The sequence below is a fragment of the Mastacembelus armatus genome, chromosome 10 (assembly GCF_900324485.2).
Source record: "Mastacembelus armatus chromosome 10, fMasArm1.2, whole genome shotgun sequence".
In the NCBI taxonomy this organism is placed as follows: Eukaryota; Metazoa; Chordata; class Actinopteri; order Synbranchiformes; family Mastacembelidae; genus Mastacembelus; species Mastacembelus armatus.
Genome location: NC_046642.1, coordinates 5045342 through 5066309, shown reverse-complemented (window position 1 = coordinate 5066309; position 20968 = coordinate 5045342). Strand labels below are relative to the sequence as shown.

General features: G+C 37.7%; 2 protein-coding genes across 2 annotated transcripts in view; both read left to right on the top strand.

The window, feature by feature from the left end:
* tmem144b (transmembrane protein 144b) overlaps positions 1–5478 on the top strand; it is a 55822-nt gene extending 50344 nt beyond the window's left edge. The window contains exons 2-12 of the mRNA XM_026329641.1: positions 965–1123; positions 1241–1363; positions 1994–2093; positions 2367–2447; positions 2561–2639; positions 2856–2935; positions 3017–3135; positions 3495–3614; positions 4593–4690; positions 4952–5005; positions 5271–5478. Coding sequence (XP_026185426.1) covers positions 1027–1123; positions 1241–1363; positions 1994–2093; positions 2367–2447; positions 2561–2639; positions 2856–2935; positions 3017–3135; positions 3495–3614; positions 4593–4690; positions 4952–5005; positions 5271–5354 — 1035 coding nt within the window. The 5' untranslated portion in view covers positions 965–1026 and the 3' untranslated portion in view covers positions 5355–5478. The remainder of the gene's footprint in view (positions 1–964; positions 1124–1240; positions 1364–1993; positions 2094–2366; positions 2448–2560; positions 2640–2855; positions 2936–3016; positions 3136–3494; positions 3615–4592; positions 4691–4951; positions 5006–5270) is intronic.
* An 8559-nt stretch (positions 5479–14037) lies between these two features.
* The window catches only part of rxfp1 (relaxin family peptide receptor 1), a 58916-nt gene continuing 51985 nt past the window's right edge, over positions 14038–20968 (top strand). The window contains exons 1-2 of the mRNA XM_026331094.1: positions 14038–14127; positions 19536–19696. The gene's annotated coding sequence lies outside the window, so the exon portion shown is untranslated. The remainder of the gene's footprint in view (positions 14128–19535; positions 19697–20968) is intronic.

Sequence of the window (20968 nt, the reverse complement as noted above, 5' to 3'; positions counted from 1 at the left end):
CGCTTCATTGCTTCAAAATGTTTCGAAGCTTTTCATTGGCTCATAGTCTTTCAGTGTGTGTCATTGGCTCATGGCGTTTCAATGCATTCTGAGCCAATGACAGCTTGACAGGTTTGACAGATTTGAGTGGTTTGGTGCCATACCAGCTATATAACATGCATCATTCTGCTTCAGGATTTGGAGAGTGAGAGTATTTTGGCAAGTTTCACGGCGAGTCCCACCAATAAGTGACGTTCTAAAGTTTGGGATCATTTTGATTTCGAGAGGTCTGAACTTTTATTGCTGTCATGGGATTGAAACAGTGCCAGTGCTTCAGTCGTGCTCTTTAGAGGTTGCTATGGCTTCAGTTGTCCACAAGATGTCACCGTCACTGAAGTCTCGAAGCTTTGAATCTTTTTCGGCACAATTGTCAGGAAAGCCTCAGTGCTTTATGAGGCTTCACTTGCCCATCACTATTGAATCATTGCTTTGCTGTTTTGCAATAATTGAGCCGTTAACATGTCTTACCTACATGCAACAAATATGAAAATAAACCTGTTGAAATGCTGACTGATGTGTGCTACAGGAGGCCTGGTACTATGGTACTATGGTACTATGATACTATCCTTGCTGTCAGGTATCATGTGCAGCCGTTATGGTTGAGTGAGTAATTAGGAAACTGGCAGCACCTGGTTGACTTTGACTCCTCACCACTGCTGAAACACACACGACCTTCAGCAGCTTTTCACACTGTGGACTTGCTGCATCACGGAAACAAATGTTTAGTTATAACTCGCTCCAAGCAAAATGCCCACCTTTGTTTGTATTTGTTGTTGCATTATTGATGATAAGCTGTCATGGGACTGAACACTCTGCTGAGCAAGGTAGGCAAGCTGTAATTGGTCTGTGATGAAAGTGGGGCTGTGTGAGGCTGGTGTGTTGAATGAAATCTACGGTCTTGCATGTTTTTGTTTTCTTTGAAAAGGTCGGGAAAGTGGTGGAGCTGGCAAACTGGAAACATTTGATTACACCTTTAACTCAACCAATATGACTCATCTCGCCTATGGGATAGCAGCAAATGTAGTTGCTGTTTTGTTGTACGGAAGCAATTATGTTCCTGTGAAAAGGATAGAGACAGGAGATGGTAAGCATACAGATTTTTAATGAAATTACATATTTCCATTAAATATGTTTTTAAAGTGGGAAAAGCTGCAAGTATTATTTGGCCCATCTGAGGACTTGCTTTGTGTTCTGTTTACAGGAATGTTTTTTCAGTGGGTAAACTGTGCAGCCATATGGGTTGTGTCTATGGTTGGAGACTTAATGCTTCAGTCACCTAAATTCTATCCTTTTGCAATGCTCGGAGGTGTGATCTGGGCTACAGGTATTGTCTCATGAAAGCAAAACTTCAAAGTTATATCACTTAATGTTCATGCAGTTGGTCTTGGGGGCAAGTCTCCTTCAAGCACCTGGCTGGACTTAAAAACATTCATCTGCCAAAAGAGTCCATCTGCTCCAGTCCATGTTAAAATGGTGGTGCTGATACTGGTCCTGTGAGAGATGAAAAACTTTGAGGACGTAGTCTGTGCCCCAATTTCAATCAGTCCTACAAAGTACACTGACAGTTCTGCTGTGGACAGTGCAGTATTTTGGCCTAAAATGAATATACTTATACTGCAGCAGTGATTACAAACAATGTGCCAGTGAATTTCTCCATAAACAGGAACATTAGTGGCAATTGTCTACTTTATAAACAGGTTTGCTCCTTATTGGAAAACATCTTCCCACTTTTTATTACCCCAAACATTATGCATTGCATGTCGCTGCTGTTAAGATGAGTGGTGTCTGTTTGGGATTCACACTTCAGTTTGTGTCCTAGTTCCTGTATCTGTAGTTTTCACATGAGCATATAAACATGATGTGGAAAAAGCACTGACAATTGTGCTGTATGTCACCAGCAGGGGAAAATGCATGTGAAGTTATGCATGTTGCTAACTTGTTCTTTTGCCCACAGGAAATCTAGCAGTTGTTCCAATTGTTAAAGCCATTGGTCTTGGTCTTGGGATTTTAATTTGGGGATCTTCTAGTTTGTTGATGGGCTGGGCCAGTTCAAGGTGAGTTGAACAAAATCAGTCTTCCACTCAGAACGGGAATTTTCCTTCTTTTAGTGACTTTTAGTAATCCACTGTAACTGTGTAAAGGGTTTTATGGAGGCAGTAGTGTCCTGTAATAGAGATGCCAACCAATGTGATGTGCAAGAGTTCTGCTTTCTTTTTTAATTTGCTAATATATATATATATATATATATATATATATATACACACACACACACACACACACACACACACACGTGTGCATTCACATATAAAAATTACTATCTTCCACAGGTTTGGCTGGTTTGGGATTGTTGCTGAGGATGTTTCCAGGCCAATACTGAATTTCTGTGGTGCTGGGTTGTGTCTGCTCAGGTAAATAGTAAATTTGCAGTAGGAAAATAGCTGGTACATGAATACAAATATGGCAATAGCAACTTGAATACATTTATTTGGGGTGATGACTATGACTTTTGCATTTGTTCCAGTGGGCTGATTTTTTTCTTTGTGAAAACTGATGTGGAGCTGCATCCAGATTCAGACTCAATGCCGTTACTTATTGACAGGGTGAGTACACTGAGTGGATGTTAGTTTTCTCACCCCTTTTTAGGAAATCCCACTCAAATCAATTTTCCAATGTCAAGCAAAATGTTGAGAATAAATTTATGCCACTTGGTTCGTCAAAGTGATTTGGTATGACTTTTTCCTATTTTGTGTACTTTGATGGTGTCATCATTGTTAAAATGACCTGGCTCTATATTAGGATGCTGTTTCTTTCTGCAGAGAACAAATTCAGGCAGCTGTGGACCAAGTGCTTCAGAGTTCTGGATAGATGTCATCGGACCCAAGACCAGGCGGTTCACGTGAGCTCAACAATGTGACAGTGGAGATTTAAAATCCATCCATCATGCAGTTCTTCAGTCTGACTCTTGTCCTTTTATCAGTGGCTGCCTGCTGGCTGTTGTGTCAGGCCTGTTGTATGGTTCCTCCTTTGCACCCATCCTCTACATAAAGAGCCATTCATCATGTCATGACAGCATGTTCCATGGAGCCAGTGTCTATGGTATGGGTTCAGTAAAACTCCTTTTAAACTATTATTAGTCTAAGAACCAATAAACAATAATGTCTTCTCAGATTTAAGAATGTGCCCCAGTGTTTGTCTATAAATAACACAAGACCCTCCAAAGAACCAGGTTTAATATCCATTTTCCTGAATGACACTCTAAGTCATTTTGAGTGGGAATTCTCAGGACAAAAAAAATGTCTTGCTTCTCGTGTGGCTCTTTATGAAGCTCCAACTTTGATATTGACTGACGACTTAAGAACAAAAGAACGTAAATGATTTAAGATTTTTTTTTTTTTATTGCAAGTCCTCAGGGATAAAGACAAATGTTGTAAAATTGATTCTCAACTTTTTCACAGACCTTGACTATGTTTATGCACAATGCTCTGGGATTTTTGTTGCGAGCACAGTGTACTTCACCATCTACTGTGCTGCAATGAATAACCGGCCCAGGGTTTACTCCAGAGCCATCCTGCCAGGTAAGACAGTGTCAAACTGCAACTTTGCTCGTTTTTAAGTTATTGATAGAAAATGAAACTACCGGTCTACAAGGTGCATCTGCACAAAGACTGCGTGTAAGTACCATGTTCAGTTAGGGGTTAAATTGGCTGAACAGCAGTTCAGTTTTTTTCCCAAGGTGGTGTTTTTCCTTGTCAAATACCTGAGACTTTGACCTTCAGGTCACTAAAAATCATTCAAATGAAACACACGGTCTCTAACATGTGATAAGGGATCACAAGCTAAAAGCTTTGGAACCACTTTCCTGCACCACTTTGTGCCATCAGTGCCCAAACCACAAGCTGCTGCCTTAGAATTGGCAGCTCATCTACACATACTGTTTAGCTCAGACGGGGCATCTGCAAGCTGGACTGATGGATATGACAAATTTCCACCAGCTGGTTTATTACCACAAACTGCTCAGGGGCCACTACATTGCCCAATAATAGTTTCAGTTCAAATCTCATCAAGACAGGAAAGAGGAAACAGCAGCTTCCTTTGCCAAGCTGCATGTGCAGACACAGGCACTGGGGGTTCAAACCCTTATCCAATTACACCAGAACTTGGCATACCTTGTGATTAGTGACTTTAGATCTTTGTTCCTAACTTGGTGGGTGGGCTGTCCAGAGTGGACCTTCATTCAGTGGTACCGCAGGGTGCTTGACCACCATGTTAATGCACTTACTGTATGGCTCCTCACTGAAAATAAAGATGAGGGATGTCTCTGTGTTTGTGATCCACACCTCAGTTTGTGTACTGACTATCTCCTGTACTATCTTGTAGCTGTTTTCAGCTGTGCATAAAACATTAATAAATGCTTAGGTTTAATTCCTGACACTGTCAACCTATATATTTTTTTTATATTTACTGTACTTGTTGTGAATTCTGCTTGCATGTCTGTTTATCTGCTCTGTTTTTGTCTTAAACTAAAGCATGCTGTCACTCCTTTTGTTTTGAAGGTTTACTGTCTGGCCTGATGTGGGCATTGGCCACATACTGCTGGTTCCTGGCCAATAACTACCTGAGTGCATTTGTTACTTTTCCTATTATCAGTGCAGTAAGTACATCATGACCTGAGAGCTGAGTGGGCTTAGTAGTGGGGAATGACTACTGCCTGTTTATGACTGAGAGGGACAGTCGTGAATTTGAGTGTGACAGATTCACACAGATTTAATGCCATTGTAAAATGTGGATTCACCACAGACTAATGGATGCGAAGAAAAAACTCACCTTGGTGAGACCTTAAAAAAATCTACAAACTCAATAAACAGATTATTTGAATCAGTCCCCTGTGCTTGTTTTGCTTTCTTCACTGTAGGGATACGGTGTGGTTGCAGCTTTGTGGGGATCCTTGGTGTTCAGAGAGATTAAGGTAAGAATCATGATGCTCTAGCTCTCATTTCCTTTGTTGTATATTGGCTTTAAAACATGCTGTATTCAGTAAGGGTAGTCAGAGTTTACTAGATGCCACCTAACTGTAGGCCTCTTCCCATCAATAGTTTAAAGCTACAAAGCAGCATTTATTAGGATGTGGAAATAAGCTTTCATTTTTTAAAAAAGGGAACATCTTACTAAAAAGAGAACATCTTAGAAACTAAACATTTTAGCCCTAATGTTAAATGCCTCTTTTCCTTCAGGGTTTAGCCAACTGCTTTATGTTCTTCATGGCCACTTGTGTCATCCTGATTGGCTCCTTGCTGACGGCCATCTCAACGCTCTAACAAAGCAGAAGTCTTAAGTGAACATGTCATTTTCCACCTGCTCCACAGTGAACTGAAAGAAGAAATAATGGAAGTAATGTCTTTGGTTTTATGAATTTGTTGGATTTCATCAGATTAAATTCAAATACATGATGGTTGAGCTGCAGTAAATCTAAGACTTTTTTGATTTTGGATCAGCAGGGTTTATACTCAGAGCTGACATTTGGTGGCAGTGTCTCACAGGAAGCCATCATCATGCTTTCTGGTTGAAGGACAGGAAGTTTACTGTTGTAGTTGTTTTGTTAACAAAATGCCAGACATGTTTAACACATTGATGACAAGTTAACAGGACTACACTGATCTATTTCTAACATTCAGACCTGGTTGTTACCACACATTTACATGTAATGTTGCAAGACTCTGCTATTAAAAAAATGTAGCCAACAGTCCACAGACACTATTTTTGCTTTTTGGGATAAAGTCATTTTAATTGTTTTTTTTACTGCCTGCTTTCAAAACATCTAAGACACATTTGTATTATGTCCCTATGAAGCAAACTATTAGTCATTTAAGCTCAATTAGTCAGTTTAATGTAACCAATCTTCACAAAAAAATGTAAAAACTACATCAGTTTGTTGAGACCAAAACAATGCAGTCTGCATGAAGCATTACCTGCAGGGTACATCCACAGGTCAGTGGAGACGCATGGAAGCCACAGATATGTTGGACATTTATGGAGAAGCTCTGATCAAACCAAAGCTGAGCAGTTTTAGAGGAAACTACAAGATTTGTCTGTGACACAGATATTGGATTTTGATTAAATCTGTGTAAGCATCATTGTCCAGATATCAAAACCTCAATGATGGTCACACCAGAGCCAGATGTGTCAGAAAAATAAAGTGAACCATCAACCGCAAAAGACTAGAATTGAGAATTATAGCCTGCAATGTGAATAAAGACTAAACAGTTTTACAGAACCATGACTCTTCTACCATTTCCAGGGAGGCGCCCTTTTAATACACTCTTTTTTTGGCATTTATGCTTCAGTAGTTCACAGTGATGAAACAGAAATAACAGGAATGAAAGATGGCATAGGTCATCTGGATATGACAGAAAGATATGACATTTGGCTGGAACATTTTACTCGAACATTATGCCTATGTTTAACTTCCATTATCTTTTTTTTTTTTTTTTAATAGTCATACATAGAGTAGTTCTGCTGACTGAATGTCATAAGATAATGTAAATAGGTTATTGGTGTGACTGGGGCCAAAACTAGTACTTCTTAAATTCAGTCAAAAATTAAAATCTTTTTTAATGAAGCTTGTAGATGTGCATCATTTGGTATCAGACACTAGGCTAAATAACGAACATCTCTGTATAATGTAGAAGACTAATGGCAACACAAGCGACACCCTCCACAGTGATCATGCAGCTAAAATGACAGCTCTAAAACAATTTCAACAGGATCACCTTTATGAAAGGACCATTTTATTAAACCGTATTAGTTTTATCTTAGTGTTGCTAATAACCTGCCAGATGAGTGTACTGTATATTAGACATACCAGCCATATGTGCTCTAAATCCATGAAACATCACTTAACCTGTTCTGAATCAAAGCTTAGCTAATCAAATGCTAACTCAAAGCAACAGCCCTTTCAGCTCCAGTTTGTTTCTAACACATAAAGTGAGTGAACAAGTTCAGACACTTTGTTCCAATATATGAAATCGACTTTCTGCAGACAAGGACTGAGTTCTGAGCTGTTATCAGTTTCATTCATCAAAGTTAATCCAGACTCCAAATGAACCCATTAAGAAGTTCTGAGCAGTGTGTGTAATTCACTTCAAAACATATTAATCTCAGAATTGGCTGGCTAACTGGACTATCTTCAGCTGTTTCACTGCATAATTGAAATTTTTAAGTGAAGAGGAAAAACATAAAGTGTCCTCACTCTAACTCAACTGAAGGTCAATATGTTTTGCACAGGAAAATGAATGTTGAGTCACCGTGTCTGGCAGCTGATGTCTTACAATACACAAACTGCACTGACTTTAAAGCTGAATTCTGCTCTGTCTATGGAGATTGAGGTAGGAAATTGAAATAGATTTTTGTTAAAACTGGAGCAGGGATTGCACACACCATGGCTTTCTATTGAGTGCCTTTGGTTTGAAAGAATATTTGTCATAATGGTGTTATGCTCCTGAACAGGATTATCACACAGAGAGAATACTATCCCTTTAATGATGTATTTTTATATACATGGCTTTAAAATGCTTTTTTAGCCTGTTAAGACACCTTCATTTCATCACACACAATTAGTGTGTGCAGTAGCTTCACATATGATCCAATCAGTATCAGATGTTTTATAAATTAGGCACTGTACAGTAAATGTCTGCTAGATACAAACATGCTTATAGAGGCTTTGGTGGATTAAAAACCAACAGTTTGGGTACTAAATAAAATATGGGTACAAATTTATTTGACTCAAGTTTCATGATTATGAAAAATGGCAATTTAGCTCAGCAGTTATTAAAAGTTACAGTTATTAAAAGAATAGTTTGACATTTGGGGAAGTAAGATTTTTTTGTGTTCTTACTGACATAGATTCCACTGTCATGTCTGTACTTCTACAAAATGAGAATATATCTGAGTCCCCTTGTTTCACCAGTTAATGCTAAGCCATGCCAATCATTGCTGGTTATAGCTTTCTATAGCTAATGGCTATTAATCACTTTCTGTGATACTTGCTATGTGATGTTGAACTATGCTTTTACCATAAAACATTAACCTCATAAAGCCAGACAGACTTTATGAAGTTAATGTGTTTGAATTTGAATAGGCTTGTATCTGTCTACACCCAAATGAATTCTGGTGATATAAGAACTTAAATTATACCCATAGAAGGTCGGTGCCAAACCTGAATCTATGTGCATTTTCTTCCTTAGACTCTTACCATCTTAACATTACATTAGTCAACCAAATGGTCCAAACCTTTGCACCAGTGGGAGCCAGGGAAATCACAGCCAGAGAATAAATGCTGCTAGCATAAAGATTTGATGTTTTTGGCTAAATTGTTATTATGGTGTTTTAAAAATAGTCCTTGGATGAAAAGTAAGTTTGCAGCTCTGCACTGAAAGAACAAGTCAAACCAGGAAATCTGTCCGGCGGCAGGCTGGGCAGAAGGTTGACTGATAGATATACTTTACATACAGTCGGGTAATGAGCTCAAGCTAGAAGCATATTAGTGAGAGGTGGTGGACAAGTGTGCAGTGAAGTGTCTGCAATAACAGGAGAAGATTGTGTGAATCGGGTGAAGAGGAAGAATAAGGAGGGTGAAGCAGATGTCTATAACATAAGGAATGAGGATCTTGTGCTTGGATCAGTGTCACTGTAAAATGAATAATTAATGGGGGGATTATGGACTCTCTAGTTACAGCATGTAGGAACATTTTAAAATCATCTGCCAGTAAAATTTAGTTTATACCTATAAATATATTCTGAGTACATCTTTCACATCTGTCATGCTAGATTACTGTCTGGTATTGGATGAAATGTCAAGTGTAGATTCAGAAATCTGGGGAAGTGACAGGCACATTTAATGCATGAGAAACTGAGCTCAGGAATAGATGTCATTCAGGGAAACTTTATGGTGCTCAATCTTCATACCTCTCTCTCTAAACCTGTCTGTTGTTGACGAAATGTCTTCATAGGCAGATTAAAGCTAAATAAGAGCAACGTGATTGAGTGGTTTTAAAAGATGAAAGGAGAGGAGTTTCATTAACAGTGCCCTAACCTCTGCACACAAGCTCAATAGAACAGAATTGCATGACTGCAATGCAATCAAAACAAGGTGAGAAGTGGTATTGAAATAAGACATTACAACTCTGACTCATTCATTTCATTGTCTAAACCAATCTGAGCAGTGAGATTATAAAATACTATAGTGTTTTAATTCAGGAGTCTGTAATTAATACTGCTAGACTCTGAATACAGTATGTTAGGTTGCTTAAAGCTGTAATAATGTATTTCCAGTAAGTGTTCACATGACTTGATTTCTGAGTTTGCCTACAATGACCACAACTTTTTTGTATTTGCAATCCAGCAAGATATTTTAAAGCACCTGTTGCCTCACAGCAAGAGGGTTCCAGGTTTGAATCCCACTCAACCCAAGGTCTTTCTGTGTGGACTTTGCATGTTCTCCACATATCTGCATGGATTCTCTCCAGGTTCTCCCATAGTCCAAAGACATGCAGTTTGGGTTTAGGCTAATTGTTGACTAGTCTAGTGTCTGACTGGAGCTGCATGTGAGTGTTTGCCTACATCTGTGTGTCAGTCTTGTGATAGACTGGCAATCTGTTGAGGATATATGCCACATCTCACCCAAAGTCAGCTGGGATCAGCTCCAGCCCCCCCACAAAACCAGATAGCAGTAATAAGCATTATGGATGGATGGATGCATTAACTGGAGACTGTAGTGTTCTCCCCACTCACAGTTTGATAGCTGGATGTCTTAAATTGCAATGATCTATGTGACTTTTTTGAACAACTACAACTACAGTTCTAGTGGTCCATGAGTGTTCCTTTGCCAACCTCCTACATCGGGAAACGATCCACCCTATGTAAGAGTAGTGGAGTCAAGTGTATTTTGAAGTTGTATTAAAGGATAAGCTGACATTCAAGTGTTGTGATGGACAGACATGTAGGCAGATGGATGTTGGTGATCTGAAAACAGTGGGAATGTAGTTATTGTGGTGTGGCTGATTGATTCAGCTGCTTATTAACATGGTCAGAGGTTGTAGCTGGAGCAGTGGCTGTGACACACACCTCACAAAGGAAATTAAGATAATTAATCATGATTGTCACCAATGTGTGTCAAAAGTCACACTCCTCCTCTGAGCCACAACTTGATGAAATAACATATTTTTAGATTCAGTTTGACTTACACATTCCAAATATATCATTATCTGACCTTCATGAATAAGCATCCTAATTCATTTATAAATTATACGTAAAAAGCATTTTATACACAATAAGCTATAGCTTGTCTGATGGGTTGAATGGGTGCAGTTTCCTTGATTTTGTTTAGGGGCACCCACAGTGTGAGACTTTAAAAGCCCCGCTGTACAGTACATTAAAAAAGTAATCAGTTGCTGTAATTTCACAGCTGCCTACTTGTAACTTTCAAGCATCTTGCTTTTCTGGCAGCAGCGTAGCCACTTAGGTCACAGCAAGACGTTTGCCTTTGAAAGCTGTTTTTACATCACTGACATGGTTGTTGCATGAAAGCTTCGACACATATAGTGCAGTGCATTTCAATAGCAGTTTCTTCATCACTGAGACAGCTAACCTTTCATTCACAACTGACAGCATTATATAGATACTGTATATTATGACTTCCTTTTTGCTTGCGTCAACTTCTTTTAACACACCGACCAAAACTGTGGTTGGTCTGCTGCCTGTGTCATGGCTACTTAGCATGAAATGTTTCAGTGTGAACTTTTAAACTTCATTTATCGTGCAAGGCTGAGCCTGTGCTGAAATGTGTAAATAACAAACTTCAGAAAGGTTCTGTTGAGGAGATCAATGCAATTCTTGATTAAAAAGTAAATTTCCTGCCCCTGTGTTACCTTTAAGCTTTTAATACCCACTATACTGATTCTACAGTACTATTACCATACTAATATAGAGCAGGTCATTTTACCACAGAGAGGGCAGAGCTTTGTTCTTCTTCATTTATTTCAAGGGAAACCAAAGCCATTCTTTTCTAGTCACAACGAGACTTCAAGCTGTTGCTAAATCTGCAGCTGAGGATGCTGAGTGAAAACAGCTACTGTGCCCTAGGTTTCATTAAAATGGCTGTGATTCTATTTCTCTCCCCACATCCCATGCTCTCTTCTTTCTTCTCTCTGATAAGACCAAACAAATGTGACAATTACAAATGTGTACACAGTCCACAGTGAGTGCACCATTGGACTAAAATATAGTAGTTGATTTTGCATAAAGTGCCTTGTTAGGACATAACGAAAAACACCTTATATTAGACAAAAATCACTACATACCCACACTTACATAAGCTGGTGCTGTAGTTTTAAATGAACAGAACAATTGCATATTATGCTCTGTAGAGGAGTGCACATTCTTTAGGCCAGGCAGTAAACACACTTGTGTGACCTGCTGTATATTCAAATTTACAAAACTAACTTCATGTTTTATCAGGCATGACTATGTTCGTAATTGAATCAAATATTATAATTATTAAGACCTCTTGTTCTCCTTATTAACCCAAAACCCTTACTGTGGACCCTGTTAACACGTTGAGCGTCAAAGTCACAATAGTTTCACTCATTTTATTCATAATTTTTTCATTTTGAAATAATTCATGTTGTTTTTCAGTAAATCACATCTAAAAATGCAATCACATTAGTAGCAACCTTGACAAACATTCTCTCAAACACACACTGACTTTAAATGAAGACTGATGAACTCAAGTCAAATCACCTCTAGAGCCTAAATTCTTGTAAGAAAATAATGAAATCTTTTTCTTAAGCTCTGACTTCCTCCTTGCAGTCATTGGACCATGTTTTAGTAAAACTGCAGCACCAGTTTTTCAGAAATTTAAAAATGTTATTTATGATTTAGTTCAATAATTATGAATCTTGTCCCACAGAAGAAAAGGAGTAGTGGGACATTGTTAAAGTCCACCGTGAGAGGATGTTTGGGGAAGCGGGGGTCAGGCAGTAAAACATTATTAACCCAGAAAATAAGAGCATGTTTCCCCAACAGTGGTTGTTCCTGTCACCAAAATGAACAGTGGTGGATTGTAATTAAGTACATTCATTGTAGCTACATACAGAAAATACAAGTTTGTGCTGCATTCACTTTACTTTATTACACCCATTTGAACCTGCTTTGTACTTTCTGCGGGAAACATTGTACTTTGTACTGCACTGCATATGTTCACAATGGGTGATTAAGATTTTACAAGTCAAACACACCAGCTCATAAAAAGCAAATTGTTACAAATTCAACTTTACAAGGACATTAAAATATGCCTTAATGTAATTAAAAACCAAATATTACACTGTGATTGTGTGTCGTTTTGTCACATATGGTACTTTACTTTTTAATACTCTAAGTACATGTTGATGGTAATATTTTTGTACTAGTTACTACTTCAGTAAAATTAGGATTTATTGAAGAATAGTGTGACATTGCTACCATTATTTAAATAAAAATTACTTCCTCCATCAATAATGATATCAAAGGTACCCTAACCTTGACTAAGTAGTGCCTAATTTCTCATTTTTAATTGCACTAACAAACAGTTTATGTGCCCATGTACAATTTGCAAAAGCGATTGAACGGGTGACCTAGATGAAACAAAAATGTATTATGTAACATTTCAAATGGAATCTCTGCGGGAAAAAGGATCAGGATGATGGACCTGCGGAAGGAGAAGATGACGAAGGTCCTCTTGTTGACAACCTAATCATTAGATGTAATTCATGTCTCATGCCCAGTGATATAATTGGACAGCAAAGTGCAGTCCTTCCAAATTGCTTATGTAAAAAGCAGGACAAGGCCATGGTATTTTCAACTGAAACTGGACCTTATCTAATGTTTGTTTCTGCAGAAGGCTCTCTGCATCTCATCATAAGACGAGAGAATAAGAGAGATGCTTTTTGCCTAGAACATTACTGTGTTCATCAGCCTTGTAGAAAATAGTACCAGTCTATCTAAAATAACTTTTGTATGTTAAATTGAAAAGAATTCAGCAAGAAATCTTCTGCACAAGCTGTACAAGTTGTGCTATAGCATGCTACTGTACACCATAAACCATATATTCACACAAAACCAAAAGTGGCCACCTTTTGTCTGTTCTCCTACAGCTCTAGTGGTGTAGTTGCTAAGAATGTTATTTCACCACGGTCCATTTAGTAAGTTTTTCTCATTTTGTCATACCTCATGCTTTCCTGACTGCAGAAGCAGTGGAGTTCATAAATGCCTGACTAGCTGACTGCAGCCAGACAGGGGAAATCAGTTATGTATGAAGAGCATATGGAGAAGCAGTAGGATGGACTTGAAATTGGGCTTCTGCCCTAATGTCTTTAATTGCAAACTTATACATGTGACCTCATAATGAGTATGGGTGCTGACTTACAATATGTTCTTCTCTAGCAGCAGTTTGCCTCTTACATAGTACATGAAGTGTGTGTCTATCTTTAGTATATATTCAAAGTAAGGTTTAATCATGAGGTGTGTTACACTCTAATGCAGAATATAGATCACCCAAGATCTGCAGCATCTTCAATATCTGAGACATGATTTGATTGTCAACAAGACAACCTTTGTCATCATGGATGCAATGCAGAGGGTTAAGCATGGACCAAAGTGCAGGACGAACAAACCCTTTCCTACTTTCTGCTTGTGTTGTATTTCACCTAAACCAGTGTAATCACTGATCAATACTTTATGTTTATCAAATGAAAAATCTGTGAAACATAATCAGTTCCTTTTATATTTACAGTCTGTGGAATGACCTAAAATTGGCAGTGATACTTAGCAGCAGTATAGCTTCCAACCACCAGAGGCACCATGAAGCCTAGTCCCACTTGAGCAGCTTTCCAAATAGTGAGTGAGGAAAAAATTATCTTGGTGTTTACAGGCCTTATGTCTTCAGAGGCTTTAGGCTATGGATTAACTTGTGCTTTGTTAGTTTATACTATTTATACCTGTCTGCCATCAATCTCTTTTCTCCGGAACTGCCACTGCTGAGACTTTCTCTTCCCACTGGTGAGTTTGTGTTTTCAAATGGTTTTCATAAGGAACTTAAGGAGGACTACGTCCAAGAAATGGGTTGTTTGATTGTAAAGCAATTCAGAACCTGCCACACAGCATAAATGTCCTGATTCAAATGTGAGCCATAAAATGGGAAGTCATGTAAAATGCAGTAGCACCATTTGAAAAAGTTGGTAAAAAAATAGTAAAGTAAAAAATCCAGTCTTAGGCACAGGCTGTCTAAGACTTGTGGCTGCTGGGTATGAGCCCAGACCCTCAGGCCACAAGCCCTGGGCCAAACCCAAACAAACCTGACCAAAACAGAAGGAATTTGTCTAGAAAACTAGAAAAGTGGTGAACACATTCAGCAGCAAATGACAAATAGAATGAGAGACAAAAAATCAGAAAAAACAAAACTGAGAATATTTTCATGTAAACTCACAACAAATCAGCCAAAGCTGTGTGACGTTAATGTCACAGCAATACGTGGAGATAAACACGGGCTTATTACATACTGCTAGATTCATTTTGTGTACATCCAGTCTATTCCAGTCAAAGCGCTTTCAAAATTAAATCAAATCACCTGAAATGATGCTAATAACAATCCAAACTAAGGGCTCTCTTTATAGCTGACTTGGAAATCTTCAACTTTAATTTTGGGTTGTGACAGTGACCTATTCATCCTCAGCATTAATCCTGTTAGACATACTGTAATTATTTAATTAACTGAATGACACTGTACATATGTTTTCTGTTTGTTTGCTCCTTTGTTTTGGGTTTTCTAGATGTAAAGATGCTAATTTTTATTTAAAGTAAAGTTGCAGAATAAAATGATGCTGATTCATCCTATAGACAGTTCTTCAGAGCTATTACATTATTGCTTGTCTTTCTCGGAAATAAATTCATCTTAAGAAAGATTCAACAAAAGTAAAATGATTGTTTCTGTTCGTGTTCATATCCTTTACTCTCTGTAAAAATAGTGATTAGTTTCAGCAGTTCAATAAATGTGCAAAGCATCCAGTGCTTGATCTTCTATTCTTTATTGCCTTGCTTTCTACTCATGCATTGTTTTATTGGACCTGCATTAATAATACACCTGCAAGAGATGGCCTGCTGCAGGCTTCATCCATTGTTATCTCCCATGGTGTCGACTAAGAGCAAAGCTATTACAAAAAGTGATTGATCTGTTGGAGGGATTTCTAAAGCTTGAAACCAGTCCTTTCAAATGGAAGTAGATATCTTTGAGAAAGTTTCAGATAGACACATCAAACAATTTGAGTTCTTTCAGTATTCATTCTTTCTAACACTGTTGAAATATTTTTAGTCCATAACTTATCCACATTTAGTCCAACAGTTCTAAATATTCTGAATCAGCTTCCCCAGGTCTTTAAGCTACTTTACGCTGATTAAAATATTCAGACCTAGAAAAACAGCCACGTCATCTGTGGTTCTCACCACCTGTGGATTAACAGTGGGTGTTTTCCAGGTTCAGCCCACAGTGGAGACAGTTTCAAACAGTCTAATTCAAACTGAAAGCTCAGGCATGCTTTTTAATGCATCAGTATTCCTTCAAATGGAAATATTCCTCATGTTTATCCTTTTATACACATTTCCCCAAATTCAACTTAGCATAGTGCTGTTTCTTTTTTTTTTACTTTGGTATCTTCACTAGAATTTCAAACAAAGCTCTGTGGCTTTGAACAACTTTCGTTGCATATTGACTGAGCCGCTGGCAGGCTGCTGTTTGTTATAGTGAAGCATTGAAGTGTATTATTTTAATCATTTGGTGATAATTAAAATCTGTCTGCTGATTTCTTGATAGTGAAATGTTACTTACAGCCCTGCTCTGATTATTTGAATAAAAGAACAGAATAACCAGGTTAAAAAAAGTCATATCACAACTTTCTGCTCTTTCTTTTTCCATCATGTGTCATATTTCTGCATTCACCAGAACAACTCAGCCTTAGTTGTAATTACCCTTTACCGTAACAACCCAATCTTGGCTTAATTAACTGACTCTATTATTCAAAGTCTTTTCTTATGATAAAAAATCAGCACTACCTTAATAGCAAGACTGACCTTCTCTCACACCTACACTGAGGTATTTCTGTACAGATAGTTAGACAAAAGTGGGTAGGACATGTTGAAATCTGCTTTAAAATTCACATTTTAGTATTTAGTGTTTAATGTAGAGCACAGTGGGCTTCTAGTAAGTGAATGGAGTCTGTATTCAACCTCTTAACTCTGTTACACTTCTATCTTGCATGGATAGTGTACTATTCTTTAGCTTCATCCTCTAACTATAATACACATGAATGAACAATAGCCACAATTAACACTTTGAAGCAATAGATATGCACCTTACACTAGATAAAATTATGGCATGTCCAAAACAAATGCCAACATTTTATTTTAAAGGAGAATTTTAAACAAAAATGTTAGATGTGGTTTTAAGGAGAAGTAGAAAATAAAAGTTGGGCATCTTTTTATATTTGCTCTGCATAAATTGGGTTTAAAGTCATTGCCTCTTTGAAATAAAAATACTGCTTTAAATGGTTTCTCATACAAGTTAAAACATAGAAGTAATGTTACTATATAGGAATACAAGTCAAATGTTCAATCATACATCTTCTCTAAACATTTAAAAGAACATTGTCTGCCTGCTTGTTGAGAAACTCCACAATGGACAGTGCTGTGCCATAAAGTTCAGAATTACAAATTTCAGTCTGATGAAAAGAAAATTTGCTGCTTAGTTCAAAATTATCAAACAGTGTATGTGTATGAAATAGTAGGTTGAAGTAATAGTATGGTCAGTTTCAGGTACCCACATAAATATGTTAAAAACAAGCCAGCACCACGCAGAAAAGTACCCTTCAGATTGTCTAGACCACTGGATCACCACTATAAATCTCCAGTAAATTCAATGCTGAATGAATTTTCAGAAAATGGGAGCCTTTCTGATACTTTGTCTATTATTTAATTTATATCATGCAAGTCATATAAAAATACACTTTATAGGTAGCTATACTGACTCTGCCTCATAGTGGCAAAGCCCAGACTTAGACATAATCCACAGGCTGGAGTCTGCAACCTTGCAGATGCATAAGTCTGGTTCAAGCCCCATATCAGCATTTATTTGACCTGCTGGTGTGTCCTTGATCCTACAAGCTCTCGACTGTAATTCAAGGAGAAAGGATTATTTAAGGTCTATTTTCACAACAGATGTTGTACATTCTTGTCAGCTCCCTCTTGGCATACGACAGTGTTATTGCTGTAGAAAACAAAAAGTATGTACTCAAGTGCTGGACAAACTACACACCTGCCACAGTGAGAAAATCAGAATAGCTTACAGGTATTCCATTACACTGTGCATTCATTATTCTCCTTGTACCCCACACTGCACAGCAGTGTTAAATAATATATATTTGAATGATTGAAAATGCGAAGGAACAAATAGAAAGCTGTTTCCTAAAGGTTTATTATACAATACAATAATTGAATTTCCTGCTAAGCTCCGTAATGATACAGCACACACATTTTTCTGGTATTCTGGGGTTTCTGCAACTTTTCACCTGAGTAGGAATTATCTTGCTAAACCCTGATCTTGTCCATCTTAGCTGACCCTGCTTGAGCGCAAAAACTCATCTGGATGAGCAGCCTGCCTTGAAACACCATAAGGCCTGAGGGCCAGACAAACAGAATCTGAAAATCCACCACAGCATGAGTTGAAAGAGCAGATGGTAAATGTAGGGGATCAGCAGGAAAAGAAAAAAATCGAATGCAGTTAGCACCCGTGTTTTGAGTAAATCCCATCTGCTTTGTGTTCTTTCGTTTCTGACATCTTTCTGCCAGTGTTGCTGCATTTTTAATTCAGTTATTTGAATATATAAGATCCAGTGCATTCTGACTGTTCTTTTCTATTCTGAGTAGTTTCACATGTTGATGGCCTCAAAGGGCAGAAAATATGAAATGTTTGAATTCTCAGGACTACATTAATTAGACATTTTGGAAAACAAAACCATAAAATGTGCAACGGTTGGAGCTGAATCTGCCTGCTGGTGGGGATTGAACTGCTTTTTTTCTCACCAAAGAAGTAATACTCTGGTGCAAGTTTTCTATTTTACTCTCAAGTTTCAGGTTGTTACCTCCCAAGCAACAAGTGTGTTCCCCATCAGCAACCACATGAAACAGCCAACACTATGAAAATGGATAATGAAACCGCAACGCAAAGCAACACAATCACTGGAACTTGAATCCACAGCAGACATGCAGTCCCACTTCTTGGCAGATGGCTCAGACTTATATCAATATACAATATCACTTTAAGCAGATTTAAACATATTCATCATCTTAGAAAAATAGGCAGGAAGATTTATCACATACGTCTTTGGGAATAGGCAGCTCAGCAAACACTCTCTCTGTCAGCCTAACAATAAGACTCAATCAATACCTAATGCACACCGTACCTCACTGAGTTTACCAGAGACCTGTCACCTTTTTTACACTAAAATAAGACTCAGTCAGCTTCTTTTAGAAATTCCAGAGTTGCTAGTTTGTTGAACACTGCACTCCAACAGCAGGACAACAGTGTCTGATTAAAATGGACCCACTATCACAGGCTCTGTGAATCAGAGTGCAGTTGGTCAATATCACATCTCAATTAAAAATGGTCATATTCTCTAAAGATATAAGCCTCCAGTTGACCAAAATGATTTGTACATATCATTGTTTTAATCGTTCAGTTTATCAACTTGGTTGCTTCTTTATAAGTTAGCTAGAAAAGCTCCTAACCAGTATTAATACCACAGAGACCGAAATGAATTCAAAACCAGCTCATGGGTCAACTAATACAAAGACACATATGTTACAAACTCAGAGAGGCAGCAAGGTTTTCTGCTCTAACATCCTGATATTTTCATTTAAATCCACCTGCAATATAACAGTTGACAACTATATTAAAACAGGGACTGACACTGGCAGCTACATTAATGTGATGCCTTTTGCTGTTTGAGGGGAGTTTACATTAGAAGTGTCTGTAGTGTCAGTAGTAAAATAGTCAGATGATGTCAGTTCTGATCAAAAGAGAAACACGAAATGTTAATTTTCTATTTATACATCATGTTGAATAATTTACCTGGTGGTGAATGAAATGGTATTGAGACATTTGGTTTTTTTTTTTTTTTTTTTTTTTACATTTGTTTGACAGTTACTGTATATATTCTTTCTGTCCATCAGTTTGCTGCTGTTACAGGTAGCTCTTCATTTTGACACAGGACACACACTAACTGACACAATTCATTTCATTAAAGGCAATTTTCCCTTCAATGCAAGTGACAGAAAATGGTGTTTTTCTTTGGACACAGCTGATCACAGTCTGCCATTTTGCTGATATGTATTTCTGTGTTTATATTTCTTTCTGTCAGCTCTGCTGATGGACAGGACTTATGATGGGATGAGTTATTTTTGCTTTGAAGTGCAAGAAGAATTTGCCAAAAGTGAATAGAATATAATGCTGGAGATATGCCTGCGAAGGACAGGATGTTTCTTCTTTGTGCCATCTGAAGATTTCTGAACTCAGCAAAAGGTAAATACTTATTGTCATTACATTATTTTTTAGTTTATACCTTTTCAAACTCAAACTTTTACCTTGTAGCCTTTCAGTCACTCTGAATATGAACAGGTTGTTTGATGTTCCTTATGAAATGTAATGTCAAACATTATGCAACAGTTTTTTTTCTCTGTAAGACAGAAGCAAACGTAAACACAGGGAAACTCAATTTGATTTGACCAAAAATGTAAAATATACATCAAATCTCTCCGAGTCCTCCAGAGAAGGTTCATCAAAGACTGTACAAACAGATTTGAAAGCATATCCATGTTTTTATACATAACATTAGCAAATGTATGCAACCAGTCCCTGAATGTTAACATCATCTACTCATCATATAGACCATATCTCTCTGTAATGCAAGTGATTGAAAATTATCAGCTGCAAATGACAGCAGCATACCACATATCTTCAAATAAATAATTTACTTATTGAGGTTAAATTAGTAAAATATAAGTTTGCATAGAACATGTTCGATCAAGTCTTAATGAACTTTGCTCCAAATTGCTTTAGTCCAAAGTCAGCTCATCTCCCAGGAGGGAAAACCTCATAAAGGTTTCCTCATTTTGAGTGGACGCAGATGGAGAAGGAGCAATAACGAGCAGCAAGAGAGAGATGGATGGCCTGTCCAGTATAACTAATCACAGTGACAGCTACAAAATCTTAAAGGGAATGGCTGTGGTACAAGCTGGAGGAAGATCTATCCCCTTCAGTTTTAATAAACTTAACCTTCTCTGGGCATAAAAAAAAATCACCAACTGCTGAGCCTTGAAGACTCAAAGGAGTTACATTTACATACTGAGCTCCAGGGGATCATCATTTATATATGACATGTGATCAGTTATTAAAGTACCTCACACATGTTTGATGTCCCTTATATATAATGCATTTAATTGAATGATGTTTTTTCTGTGGCTACATATACTGTTCAAAGGCATCCCGTATTATGTAACAGTGTTTAGATAAGACCAGTAATATGAGGTACATATTGCATTGAAAAATGACATTTCCACTCCATTTATATTTACCAGAGCTATGTTCTGGCTTTTGGTGATCACAAATCACTGAAAGTTTATACACCTTTTTTCCTTAAACTTTTGGCAGCCATATGGCTTTATTTGATTCCCCTGCAAAATATATTAGTGTGAAGCACCTTGCAAGATACTCTTCCCCTGTGGGGCAGTTTTTATTGTAATGCAATGTGCTGTTCAGTTCTCTGTTGTCCGATAGCGATGATGACAACAATGT